General features: G+C 41.7%; 1 protein-coding gene across 1 annotated transcript; it reads left to right on the top strand.

The window, feature by feature from the left end:
- The first annotated feature begins 1,077 nt into the window (after window positions 1-1,077).
- PYGO1 (pygopus family PHD finger 1) lies at window positions 1,078-9,326 on the top strand. Its single transcript, XM_027736874.2, has 3 exons — window positions 1,078-1,196; window positions 5,637-5,722; window positions 7,457-9,326. The coding sequence occupies exons 1-3, from the start codon at window positions 1,148-1,150 to the stop codon at window positions 8,576-8,578; spliced, it is 1,257 nt and encodes a 418-aa protein (XP_027592675.1). The 5' UTR covers window positions 1,078-1,147; the 3' UTR covers window positions 8,579-9,326.
- The last annotated feature ends 4,800 nt before the right edge of the window (window positions 9,327-14,126 follow it).

Here is a 14,126-nt window from a genome sequence, read left to right as displayed (position 1 = left end):
GGCATTTTTATCCTAGCTAAGGGAGGATAAATCCTTATTCAAAAGGTATTTTTAATGCAGTTGATTAACAGTTTTGATCTAGATCAAGAACTCCGTATGTAACACCTCTGAAATGCAGCCACTTCAGAAGACGGAAAACCTTGGCAGAATGTGCTTCCTCAAAATTGCAGTGACACCGTCAGCGCTTTACCAGTCACTGTGTGTTTTTCAAGGGTTCACCAACACTGCGAGGGCACCAGGCGGGCCCAGTGGGTTGTGTCGTACCCTCAGGCCAGAGACCCGACTGGCGGGTGACACCTGTGAGGGCCCTCCCGCCCGCTCGGGAGCCGCCGGAGCGCGGTTCTCCAGCCCCTCAGGAAACACCCCGCGTGGGCTGGGAGGACCTGGAGCCGCAGCCCGGAGGCGGGAAGCGGGCGTGAGGCACGTGCCGAGCCGTGAAACCCCTGACCAGGAGCGGCCCAGACCCGCTCCTGGGCACCGACTCCCCTCACGGCGGCCCCGGCGGGGGGCGGTCCCTGCCCCGCTCCCATCCCAGGGGTGCCCCGCGGCCGGACCGACGCCCGGCGGTGGCCGAGCGGAGGGTGGCGGAGCGGGTGGAGCCGCCCCGGCGCGGCGCCTTTGTTCGGAGCGGCAGTGCGGCCGGGGCCGGCGGTCCCGCCGCGCTCATGGCGGGGGCGCGGGGAGCCCCGCAGGCGCTGCCTGCCCTGCCCGCCCGGGAGCCCGCGGGCAGCGTCTGCCGGGGCTCGGCGCGCTGAGCGGCGCCCGTGTCCGGCGGGGGCGCTGCGCGGGGCCCGGCAGCCCCGGCGGAGGGGGCCGGGCGGGGTGGCCGTCCGCAGCCCGCGGGGGCCCTGCCCGGCGCGGATCGGCGCTCCGCGGACCCCCGGGCGGCGACGCTCCGCTCGCCGGCCCCCGCCTGGCTCGGCCCCAGCCGCAGGCAGCCGCGGAGCCCTCCCGCGCCCAAACTTTGCAAAGTCTCGCAGCTCCGCTGCTGGGGCGGCGGCGGCTACGGCAGCGGCGGGCGGGGGCGGCGGCGGAGGAGGCGGGGGCGGAGGGGGCGGGGTGCGGGCCGGCGGCGGCGGCGGCAGCAGCAGCAGCATCAAAGAGCCCCGATTCCTGCCGCCCTGCGAGCCATGCGCTGCTGTCTGTAATGTCAGCGGAACAGGAGAAGGACCCCATCGTGCTGAAGAGATCCCGAGGTACGGGGAGGGCCGGGTCGGGCCCGGGGGCGGCTGCCGGCGGGGCCTGGCTCCCGTGCGGAGCGGCGGCCGAGCCGCGGGATGCGCGCACCGCCCGCGCCGCCGCTGCCCGCGGGGCTCCCGCCGCGCAGCCCCGGCCGGGCCGCCCCCGCCGCACTCCCTCCCGGCGCTGGCGGCGGGGCCGACGGCGCGGGGGCCGCGCGAAGTTTGCTCGGTGGGGCCCGGCCGGGCCCCGCGGGCTCCCGCAGCCGCCGGGCCTGGAGAAGCGGCGGCGGGGCTGGCGGTGCGCGCAGGTGTGTCCCGTGGGGCGGGGGGGGGGCGTGCGGTCCTGGCTCCGCTGTGTCTGGGGATGTGCGGCGCATTAGTATGCAGCGAGCATACTGCTGGTGCAAGGGAATACGGCGGCGGTGCCACATGTCCGAGTTCGTGCTGATGCAGAGCTCATAAATTACACTTGAGTGTTCGCTCTTCTACCCCCGGTCTCAGCTCTTGGGCTTGAGTCTTGTTGAGGTTTTGTCCTTCCCTTTTCGGGAAATGAAAGAAAATATATATCGAAATAGTGTTCTTTATTAATAGCACCGGTGTGTGGCTCTGGTGAGGTTTGGAATGTGCGTTTCTTTCAAAGGTGTAGGGAGAAGGGTAGAAATGCGGCGTCTCCTCTGAGTTCGGCAGTGCAGCCGACTTTAATGGCAGTGGCACATCAGCCTGCGTGGCGGTAGTTGTGTCCTTATAGCCCTTAAAAACAGAAATGCTTTTCTGAATGAAATAATGAAAGGCGGCAGGCTGAGTGACTGAGTTGGGTGAAAATCATGGCAAAATTATAAAATCTGCCATTTAGTGCTTCTCTTTTTCTCGCCTCCTATTTTGCCTCTGGCATTCTATTGTTCCTGATGTTTTAAGCTTTTTTTCCTGGTTGGGTAAGTGGGGAAAGGTGCAGATTCTGATATGCATATTGTCACTGATTTACAGTTTGCTTTTCTGAAACTGTTCTAGTAACAGCTGGGTTGCAACCTTGAGGGAATGAAAGCACACAACAGCGTTACAAAGGAGACTGGGATTCATTAGACTCCTCCACTCTCAAGCCCTGATTCTGCAAATATTTAAGCATATATGGTTTCACATGCCTGAGTTACCCACCGAGTTCCACGCGATTACCGCTTAATATCGAATCTGTTTACAGTGTCAGGGCCACAGCATAGGCTCACCAAATCTGGGTGAAATTAGACTATTTTTAGTTCTTCTGTCCATCATGAAAAGTTTATTCAGCCATTTATGTTTCTTGGGAAAACGTTCTTACTGAGATAAATCACTGTTTAAAAAGACTCCGGCATCCCTCCTGTAGAAACCTAGACAGGGATTTGTCAGTGAGTATGAAAATACTCCATAGTGTATTTGCAGTATATTAAGTATGGCATAAATTACATGCAAAGTCATAAACTCTTAATATGTAAACAAAAGTAGAAGTTGCAGTTCTGACTAACACTGAAGATGTCCATCTTCAGTATGAAGTGTATGTATGTATGAAGTGAAAAAGAATACAGGGCTTACCTCTTCTCCTTTGCCCAAATGTGAATGGCTGAAATAAATTTGATCTGTAGTTTAATACGGGCATAGTTATCAGATATGTATTTATATCTCTAGATCTGTTGGATATTTGATGTCCCAGTCAAATGGATTGTATTTTTGCCTGAAAAACTAGTCTTGGACAATGAAATAATTTTTCATTTGTGCAGCATTCCAAAGTGCTCAGTACATCTTTAATGAAAGTCTGTGTGGTAGATACCAAAAGTGACTTTGTGGAAAGTTTATTTTGGCTGCATGAAAATGAGCCTTATTCACTCTTTTTTGGAGGTATGCTAGGACTAACATTCTGTTTCCTTTCATGTATAAATTAAATCATTATAGAATCCACAGGGAAAATATAAATTCTTAGGGCTGAATCAAATCATTGGCCTCACACGGTGAGAACTGAAAATACAAAAGCTTTGTGCCTTTCCAGATGCAGGACTCACTTCTGTAAACGTAGGCAAATGAATGGCTTCACCCATGTAAGTAATTCAGGTAGAAGTTGATGGAACTTGTCACTGGAATTCTAATATTCATATACTTATGTTTTTGAAGAATGATATCCCTGAGAGGGAAATTTATGCATAATTCTATAAAGTTTTAACTTATGCTACTGTAAACCAGCATTTGCATATGATCCTCAGTATTCTACTTGATCACAGATTTATTAATGTCTGTGCTGCTAGTTGTTGACTTTATTAAAAGAAATCTGGATATTTGTAATATTTTGCTAACAGTGGTTAAAGTTGTTGGTGCATTAAAAGTGTGGGGCCACGAACAGGAGTGTGTTTTATGCAGTTGTGAGGATTGGCGTTCACAGTACAATCTTGCACTGAATTTAGTGTAAACTTATATGAATGCTGCAGAAGAAGCTTAATGAAAGTGCAGGGACGGTTTTGAGAAAGTAGATTATCAAGATGACTTATAGAGTTGAAATTTAAGGGAATTTTGCCATCATTCCTCATGTAAAAATTATGCTGTGATTATTTAATATCTACAGGTAATGCAGTGGCAATCTGTCATAGCACACTAACTATACACAGGATTTTATAGTCTAAAACAAGGCAAAAAGGACTCTTTCAAAAAGAGTAATCCCTAGTTTTTCTGATGGCAGGTTAGACCACAATATGCTGTGTGCAAGTGTGAGTTTATTTTGAGAACCTGATGGTGACTTCATGCCCTTGTCTTTGAAATTCAGACTTAAAATTTGATAGGTGTTGATCTGGGATGTCCATATATCTTCCTTATGTATAATGAAAAATGAAATTAAATTTCAACAGTGACAGCTAAAGCCAAAAGGAACTTAATAAAGCAGAGGTAGAGCTGGATTGTGACTTGAGGTAGGACTGGTAAATTCCATGAAACCTCAAAAAAAAGGAGGCAGGGAGAAAGGAAGTGCAAGGAGTGAAAATTTGCCAGGCCTCCTTTGATCAGGAGTATTTGAAATAAGTGTTGGATATTTCATTCTGTATACAGTAAGTCTGCTTTGCCCCTGTGAGAAGAGGTTTTTTGTTACTTACTGAATAGTCCTAAAGCTGGTTTACCTGTCTGCTGGGAACACTTGTCTAACATAGAGCAGTGTAATGTCGTATGCTACTTTGCATAATTCTGTTGGTAATTCACAGTTATCTTCAGGTTGCTTTTGGTAATAAAGACCTGTGTGTTCAGCTGTGTGCTTGCATCTTGATAAAGTTTGACTTGTATTCTGAATATGAGTTGTAAACAAAAAACAGTAAGATTTTTAAGTTGGATTGCCTGCTTATTCTTCTATACTGTTACTATATATTTATATAAAAGAGAAAAAAAGCTATTATATTATTGACCCTGGGGAAAAAAAAGAATTAACATAGTTTATGAATGTAATGGTGTTATTAATGTAACATGTGTTGCTGTCATATCACCTGATAATGCTTTTTGTACGTCAGCTCAGGGTTTTCTTTGCATTCCCAAATGATGGCAATTTCACTTGAGCCCCATGAAGACAGACTGACTGGGATAATGAGTGTGCTAGATTTTTTATTCTTTTTTTCATCTTCAGTCTGACTAGGGCTTTAAAAATGAAAGCCACGATTTATACAACTTTGAGAGCTTGTCCTGCTGTTATGAAAGGTGAAGAAGAATCCCAGGTGAAGTACAGATATCTCTTTGTACTGCTCAGGGTAAAGTCTGATTGAGTGACCAATGAAATGAACATTCTTTATTTCTTTTTGTGCCAGAGCCTCGCTCAGTTATTCTGTGAGGTTTCTGCAGAGTAGGGCAGGTTCACTTAGAGCCCCTCTCATTTTTGGCAGGTGTCTTTTTGTTGGATCAAATCTTGCATTTAGTGAAATTTAGATCTGATAAACTGGACATCTCTCTAAACAACACGGCAGGTTTTTGGTGGTTTTCGTTCATGAATCTACTACTGTTTGCTTTTCCTTCACGGTGGATTGTAACACACTGTTGTCTGTTGCCACAGTGAGTTTGATAAATGCTGTGTCTGTGTAAGTTAAATAAGAGGTGAATCTTAGGCCTGGCTTTATGCAGTTCCTTTGAAAGTTTTATGAGTTATGCAAACAAGAAATACTTCTGACTGTTGAAGTGGAGTTGTTAAGAACCAAGGGACAGATAAACATAAAATAAATGGAAATGTTTATTCCCACGGTAATGAGCATGAATTGGCTGTTAAAGTGGCAGTAGAGTAAGAGAGCACATAGGAGGTATGTTAACTTAGGTCCAGATGTTTGCTCCTTAAGGACTTACAATGTAAAGCAGCAGAGTTAATGTAAGTTCAGTATTTGTAACAAATATCTGTGGCTATGGCAGTCAGAGGCAAACTTGCAATATGGTCTGTAAGAAAACTAATTCACTATTGCACTGATTGAAATTTTGTAGGTGGTGACAGTGGATTGGATGGGTTAGGAGGACCAGGAGTTCAACTTGGAAGCCCTGATAAGAAAAAACGCAAAGGAAATACACAGGTAAATTCTCTTTTGATTTCTTAATAGTTGGAGCACTCAAATGTTGTGACTGTCTCGCATTGTTCAGCGTATCAGTCTGTTGTCACAAATAGCAGCTGTGTACAAAATATTCCTAATACTAGTTATTAGCACTAAAGTTATTTTAATCTCTGTAGGTTGCCATAGACCTATAAAGACAGGAGCACAGAGCGACTGCAGCGACTTGTATTTTTACCATATGGATTTGATTCTGAGACAGACTTTTTTTTAATGACTTTGTAGCCATTTGTAGAAGTCTGTACAGCATGAGTAGTTGCCATGAGACTACTTCTCTCTTTACTTTCATTTCATTATGTGTAAGTTTGTGGGCTAATGAATCAGAACAGTTTGTTAATGCTTTGACTAAATTCTTGGCATACTTCTGAAGTTATTTTCAAGCAAAAGCTGTGAGGCAAGTATAGCTCCTTTTCAGTGAATCCCTGCAATTTGACATTTCTATGCAGTTTTTCTTCCTAGAAAAGAAAACCTGAATACAGAACATCTTAAGCAGTTGGATACTTGAAGTGCAGAATTTCCCATTGTGTGTTCATTCACCTTTGAGTGAGAGTATCTGTTAGTTTGGTACTGCCCAGTGAGAGTAACCTTACTTATATAGGTCAAACAATCACTTTCTGTTAGGCTTATTCACAGTCCATTGAGATGTGGATCTGTTCTCTTAATTTTTGTTTTGTTTTAAAGTAGTCATGGTGAAACCTGCTCTGAGAAATATTCAGTTACTCTGAAAGGTTTCCTTTTCATGGTGGAGCTTTCCTTGTGTTCTGGAATGATAATAACTCCATAGGCTATGCAGACTAGCTTCTGTTCTTTTCTTACCTGGTGTAAAAAAATGCAGCATACCTTACTGCATTTACAGTGCAGCAAATTTTACCTTTTTGGTTTTTTTTAAATAAATGCTCAATCTTAGTTTATTAGTACTTACAAGGAAATGCTTTCTGTGAGCACAGTTAATGTAGGGTGAATTCAGTAGATGTTCCCTACAGGCTAGTCTAGAATGAATTTCAATTGTATAGCCACTTTGGTGACATTTGAACAGCTTCTGGGCTCTGTAACCAGAGCATAATCCTTGTATTTTATGCCTACTGACTATGCTTTGCAGACTGCCCACAATCACTGAAGGCCTCTTTTTTTGTACAGAAATCTACAGAGTGTAGAATATTCTGCAGAGTATAGAAAATACCAATCTGCTGACTGCTATATTCTATATGCCTTTTTTAGGTTTATAGTAACATTAGGTTTATATCGTTGTAGAAATAGGGTGTCTTAAGAGGCCTATATTCAGTAACATCAACCCAAAATGAGACTAAGGAAATGCTTAAATCTGCTCTTCAACATTTGGAAATACTTTGTGCATGTGTTTGTGGCACTTGGCTGTCTGTATTGTTGCTTGTCTTTTGTAAAAGGTTAAGAAATAGAAGTCACATATCAAGTAGTATTTTCAGAAGCACGGTTGTGCAACTGCAAAATTTTTAAAACACAGAGACTACTATAAGTCATCATATTATCTGGAGCACAGACTCCTCTCTTGCCTCTGTACTGAAATTTCAGACAGCCTGGCAGAATACAGCGGGTGAGTTTTACACAACAGCTGAACAGTTCTTTCAGCAGTAGTATTGGTAATCCAGGACCTTTGTGGTTGGTCTGTCTTGCAGGCAAATACTAAAACTAATTTAAATGTTGTATTTAAAATATTTGTAGGGATCATCATTTCCTCCTCCATCTGAATATGCTCCACCGCCGAATCCAAGCTCTGACCACCTTGTAGCTGCAAATCCATTTGATGACAACTATAATACTGTGTCTTATAAACCGCTTCCTTCAGGAAATCCATATTTTAGTAATCCTGGTTATCCTGGCTTTGGAGGCTATAACACTTTCAGAATGCCACCTCACATGCTGCCCAGAGTGTCCTCGCCATACGGTGGTTCTTACTCCCTCAGAAACCAACCACATCCTCTTCCTCAAAACCCTGTGGGCATGGGTTTTAGTCGACCTCACTCTTTCAGCTTTGGTCCACATGATAACCCAGGTTTTGGGAATCAGCCCCCTTATAGTGGTGGTCAGATAAATCAAAATGTCAGTATGCCTGCTCAGCATTTCAGGCCAAATCCTGGGGAGAACTTTGGCCATTCTGGTCAGATACCTCACCCTGATGTGCCATCTAATTTTGGTCCTGGAAACAATCCAAATTTTCCAAATTCTCAGCTAGAGTCAAACCATTCTTTTGTTCCTCCACCAAACACATACAACCAGACAAAGTCATCAGCACAGAAGCAAGACTTTAATCAAGGTGCAAGCAAAGCATCCAGCCAGAACACTGCTGCTCATCAGCATCATCACAGGACAGAGGACGTTGTGAGTCAAGGTAACAGTGACCTAAAAAATGTTACTCGAAACAATGTGGTAAATCAGGATAATAGCCATTCCAACAGTGCTGATAACACCAATGCTGGGCATTCCAATGGGACTCAGAGTAAGTCCCGCCAGCCCCGAGGTGCTGCTGAAGGATGCAACTCTGAAAAGAGCAACAAAACACCCCTTCATCCCAGTCGTCATGGTCACTCATCCTCTGAACCTGTCTATCCATGTGGGATCTGTACCCATGAAGTTAATGATGACCAGGATGCCATCCTATGTGAAGCCTCTTGTCAGAAATGGTTTCATCGGATCTGCACGGGCATGACGGAGTCAGCGTACGGCCTTCTCACGGCAGAAGCATCGGCAGTTTGGGGGTGTGATACTTGCATGGCTGACAAAGATGTCCAGTTGATGCGCACGAGAGAGACTGCAGGACCACCTGCACTGAACACAGAAGGCTGACAGCCTCGGTTGGTGGTGGTGGTGGATGAAATACTTTCTATGAAGTTTTGGTTACAAATTGGCTACTTCACTTTCTGCAGACAATCAGTTGTGTTTGATTGCTGTCATCTTATTTTTCCCCTAATCTGTTTTCATTCATAAACTTCCATCTCAGCTTTTGGATTCTTAGTTTTATGTGTGCAAATGTTTCACAGGATGGAATATTTTTGTTTCTGATTGAACTGTAACTGACAATTGATCAGAAGTAGAATGTGCATTGACAATTTTATTGAAGGAAAAAATGTGCCTGTATGAATAGCCCTAATTTGCTAGTATTAATGTGTTAACTAACACTAGCATTTAGTGCTCGGTTTTAATGGTACTATATTTGCAAGTACTCATTACTTTTTTTTTTTTTGGCATGAATGTATGGTGATGTTCTTGCTAGCCTTTCTTTGAATATAGTGGAGATGACATGGAGGAATGTGCAGTACTAATAGTTGTTATTTTAGGGTAAATACAGAGAATTTTGTATGTGCTTTTTCCTATTTTCTGAAGTAAAGCATTAACATGCTATTCAAAAATTGATGAATTCATACTTAGTAACACAATGAAACCCGCTAACTCTTACACATTTCTATTTCCTTGAAAAGGCAATAATCTCTTTTGACTTCTCAGCAAACACTTACTTGCTGAAGGCTCTTGCTGGGTCTTGCAGTATTTGGAAATAGTTATGAAATATGATTAAATTGGAAAAAGAACAGATCAAGTTTATAAAGTCCAGTGCTTTAAATCTAGAGAATGCCAAAACTAGGGTTGCATATGTAACCTCAATTCATTTATCTTGAGCACATACATTAGGATACAGTGTCTGCATGTGTCATGGTTGTGCAGTTATGCACCTCTCTCTCATCCTTTCTCACTGGTGGTTCCAGTCTCCTGCCTCAGTGCTGCCTAAGAATTGTGAATGAACTAGTGCATGGAAAATCCTGCCCGTCTTCCAGGGCTTTCGGCTGGAACCTGCTCAGTCACCCAGAGCTTACACAGTCCACTTGGCACGAAGGAGGGTGCAAGGCAATGGAGTGTGCTCTGCACAGGCTCTGAATTGCATGATAATTTGGCCAGCACAGACTTAAAACTAAATTCCCACCACTGCCTCAGCCAGTCTTGCACTGAGGGGGTGGGAAATCTAGGGTGAAGGAAGAAAATACGGCTTTCATATCAGGTGAGTTTAGCTCAGGAGTAAGTAATCAGGAGTTTAAGCTTCTTTGCTAAACCTGATATCCTGCTGACAAGTATGAATGACACTAGAGCTTCATGTGTGATGCTAAGAATTCTATTTTAATATAGGTAATTTGATCTTATTCTTGATCTCAAAAATAACTCTCCTTTTTAATGTGGGGAAACATCTAGCCTTGAACAGTTCAGCCTTAGCGTGATAAAGTTGCATATGCAACTGAAGAAGTGTTTCTTTAGAGAGAAGTGTTGTTCTGACTTAATAAAAGGAGGCATTGTAATAACAGACTCTGCCTGTAATACTCACCACTGTGCTGGAAACAGTCTTTAAACAGGAATTAAATCATATATCAAGCTTACAGGTGCCAGTCACGTTCCTTAATGAGATAAATTTTTCAAGTCTGTGAGGATGAGCGATGTAGGAGCTGATATAAAATACAGTCATCAAAGTAAAGAGGTAGTTTTTATGATAAGCTATGCTAATGAGTGAAAAGTAAGGCCTGTTTGCTAGTTCACCATTGTGTTTGATTTTAAATGGGCTCTACTGTGGTACATTCCTGGAAGATACTGTGCAGACCTGCATAACTTTTCTTGTTTTATTTTAAAAGTGAAAATTTTTGCTGGGTAAGTGCAGTATTACCCCCTTTTTTTTTTTTTCTTACCTCTCATCAGGAAAAAGAAAATAATGTCTGAAGTGTAAATGACATATTTCATATCTTGAGGATTTCCTGTATGGAGATGTAAAGAAACTGTAAGGCAGATCAAGGGCTTCTGTTTTCATCACCAGTTGCTTTAATTTAGTACAGAAACCAGACTTAATCTTGTTTTGTTAGAGGTGTGATATTTAAAAACAAACAACAAAAACCAACCAAGCAACAACCTCTGTTAAAGAGATTTATTCTTCAGTAGTTTTCCTAATGACTGACAGACTGTTAGAATTTGCTTTTGGTACCTAAAGTAGCAATTAAACCAAACCTTGTTTAGATAGATTTGTTCCTCTGGGAATCAGTTTAATCTCTGCAACAATTTGCACTGTGAAAGTAGTGGAGCTGGTTCACACCTACAGCAACATAAATGAAATAAAAAATGTGCTCAGTGAAAATTCAACAAAACCAATGATGATATTGTTACCTTTCCCATTCCCACATCCCATGCCTGTTGTGAGAAGATTTTTGGGGCATTTTTTCTCAGAAGTCCAATTAATGGTTTAATATTTTGAAGCAGACATTTTATTTAAAATAGCCGTGTATTTCTTAATTTTGTTCCTTGACCCTACATGAAATTAGGCAAGTATTTTCTAGATTAGCTGTCAAGGCATTGGTGTTCTTAAAAACTTAAAGTCAACTGGAATATCATTTCGTAAGGCCTTAAACCGTGTATTTGTGAAACTTATTGTAACGATTTATTTTGGTTTTTCCAAACTGGTACTATGTTGGGTTTGTAACCCAGTAAATTTTCTGCATTCGTTAACCTGCAAATTCAAGGCATTAGCAAATGTCAAGTATATCGAATAAAACCAAGTGAACAACAAACCCCAAACTTGTTAGCACACTGATTATGGAGATATGACTGATGAAGGTCTCCAGAAGTCATCCAGCTGATATGCTCGCCCTACTGATACACTCTTGGCATACTTGAACTCTTTATCTAGAGAGAGGGTTATATTTTGTTTTTCTCTGCATGTATTGACTAGTAGTAGTTCAAGTATGCACAGGAGAAACAGCAATCATGTTTAATTAGTAAGGTCCTAGAAAAATGACAGCTGATTAGAATTAGAAGTTAGTTATAGAAGGGTGGGAGGGAGGGAGGGTTGACTAGAGTAGGTGAGGGTTTTTGTAATATTCTACATGAAACAATTTGTATTGAACTATCATGTGCTTCTTTCATTACTAGTGATTTAGACTGTACTGGTGCTGCACACCAAAAATATTGCAAAGATTTTGTAAGTCTTGCAAACCTTAACATTTTTATGGAAAGTGCCCATGTCCCTTTTAAATAGCTCCTTGTCGTGGTCAGAAATGCAGCCTATATTGCCCAAAATGTTTTTGTTGTTTTTTTTTTCCCTGGGCTGAAATAAATAAGTATAAACTGGATTGTATTGTCCTTAATACTTTAAGGTTTTTTGCAAGTGATCACTTGTAAATGAGAAAACATGTACTTTTCTCTTTAAAACATTTGTTTTATCGGTCAGGGTAAGTGACAGTGCTGTATATAAGATACCAAAAATCCTGTTTCTTGCTCTTTTACTGACCTCTTCTACAACTCGAGACAAGCAGGTTAACTCTGCCTGCCTCAGTCTCCTCTTTCAGCAGATTAGACTAATCCTTACTTCCTGAGGTTGTTTAGAGGCCTAGTTATTATCTGAGATCTTCAGATGCGAGAAACTAGAGAAAAGTAATGAAGTTTGCTCTACTTAAAACAAAAATATAATTTTTAGGGGCTGCTCAAAGAAGATTATACTTTGTGACCTCTGAAGTTTTTAATCTAAGAACCAGTTTTGTAATCACATTTTTCAGGCTTAATTTCAAGCATGTGAGAATTAATGAAGTCCGTGGAGCTGCATGCACACAGTCAAGAATGTTTCAAAGTGTTTGCAGTTTGGGGCCTGTGATATTTGCAAGTGAAATGCTTTTATGGTTTGAGATTTTTACAAAATCAGTGGTGTTCAAATGTAGCACCTTTTTAACATTTGTCTTTATTCCAGCTTAATACGATAACACATTATCTGCATTAAGTACATCCCTTTCATTTTATAAATAAACATTGCCTGGCAGTAAAAGTATTGGTGTAACATTTTTAAAAAGGAAAGTCATGCTTCTTATCATGTTGTATGTGACTTAAATGACTGTTTCATATTAAAACTAATCTTTCCTTATGTACTGCTTAAATATACCTGTTTTGGGATATCAGTTCAGTACTTTTTATACAATCTTGAATGTGTTCCACATTGGTGACATGTATTTTTGCAGCAACTCTTTTGTTTTGATTTTAAATTAGAGCATGTCTGATGTAATACATGCATTAGTGCTGTGTTGTGTGGCAAAGTTAATGTATGTAATTCAAATTGGAAAAGTTTCCAGACTTTGTCCAGCATTAGCCCTGTGGCCAGGGATTAAATTACTATGTAATACAAATTATTTCATACCATGATGTGTTTTAAGCTACTCTATGAAGTATGTGAAAAATTATTGTTTATGGATTGGTAGCTGGTGTGGTATCTTGCATAGAATGAGGTTTGATAGGTGGTAGCAATTCATGATAATTAAAACTAAGTACCTTTCAGAACACACAGCACTGGTGTGCATTGTCATCTTGTTACCATAACTGTAAGTATGAATTTTTAATATTATCCAATGACAAATGGGTGAATATTTGGTAATCAGCTCATGGGTGTGAAAATTCTATTCTAACACTCTTTACTTGGTTTACAAAACATATAATTTTTTAATCTATTGGATGTGATTAGATATATACAGGAGGGTGTAGAACTGGATGTATTTTCAAGTTATTCTGCAATTGCTAAGTTTTGTCTGAAGCTTTCTATATTAGAATAGACTCTTCCTTAAAATTGGAAACTAAGTGTACTTAGCAGAACTCTTTAAGGCAATATAACTATCCTACACTACATCTTGAGTTATGCACATTCACTTCTTTATATGGAGCTCCTCTGAATTTCTTGCTTTATATATAAAAAAGGGTCCCTTTAGTGGCCTAGTGTTGTGTCTCATCAATTTTGAGGTAATTAATTCTGAATGGTGTTCAGCCCCTTAGAGGTGCTGCCTATAACTTAAAGTATTCAGTGTTGCCCTTAGTTTCCTGGTTCAGAAATGGCTTATCCCAACACCTTGGGAATACCTATTTCTGTATTGTTTGCCATACATGATTAATTTTCCTTTTCATCTTCAAACAAACTGTCTGTCTCAAAATAGTTTTTGATCCTACCCCACCTTTTTACTTGGAGATGTGTGCACTGTATTTCAGGAATTGCTGTACTGGAGACAGTTTGGGATTGGAGTCCTGAGAGATGTCGTGTCTGTTCCTAGACACTCGTCTTCTGCTCTGCAGGATGCTCTAAATCTGAACTTCCATATAACTTAAGGAGGGCAAGCTTATAATATATTTCCTCTTTTTTTTTTTTTTTTTTTTCCTTTCTTGATAGTTTTTTTTCTGAGGTGTGAAATAAGAGAGTTGTTAGGGATTTTTATTTAAAAGATGGCCTTTCCTCCAAGCTTTTTTATGTGGCCTTTAGAGCAAATACTGTGTTCTTCAGGGCCTTCTGACTTGGAATTTTTTTGTCCACATTGTCCTTTCAGTGTTAAAGGTGAGTTGAAAA

This window comes from Pipra filicauda, unplaced genomic scaffold, assembly GCF_003945595.2.
Source record: "Pipra filicauda isolate LSUMZ 115617 unplaced genomic scaffold, ASM394559v2 scaffold7_size6619720_pilon, whole genome shotgun sequence".
Taxonomy (NCBI): Eukaryota; Metazoa; Chordata; class Aves; order Passeriformes; family Pipridae; genus Pipra; species Pipra filicauda.
The sequence above is the reverse complement of the archived record's forward strand: the minus strand, read 5'-3'. Positions and strand labels throughout refer to the sequence as shown.

Excerpts from the sequence above, each read along its gene's own strand:
- PYGO1 (XM_027736874.2), top strand. The coding sequence starts at position 1,148 with ATGTCAGCGGAACAGGAGAAGGACCCCATCGTGCTGAAGAGATCCCGA. Across the intron at positions 1,197-5,636 it reads CGTGCTGAAGAGATCCCGAG|GTGGTGACAGTGGATTGGAT; the intron begins GTACGGGGAGGG and ends GAAATTTTGTAG. Across the intron at positions 5,723-7,456 it reads AACGCAAAGGAAATACACAG|GGATCATCATTTCCTCCTCC; the intron begins GTAAATTCTCTT and ends AAATATTTGTAG.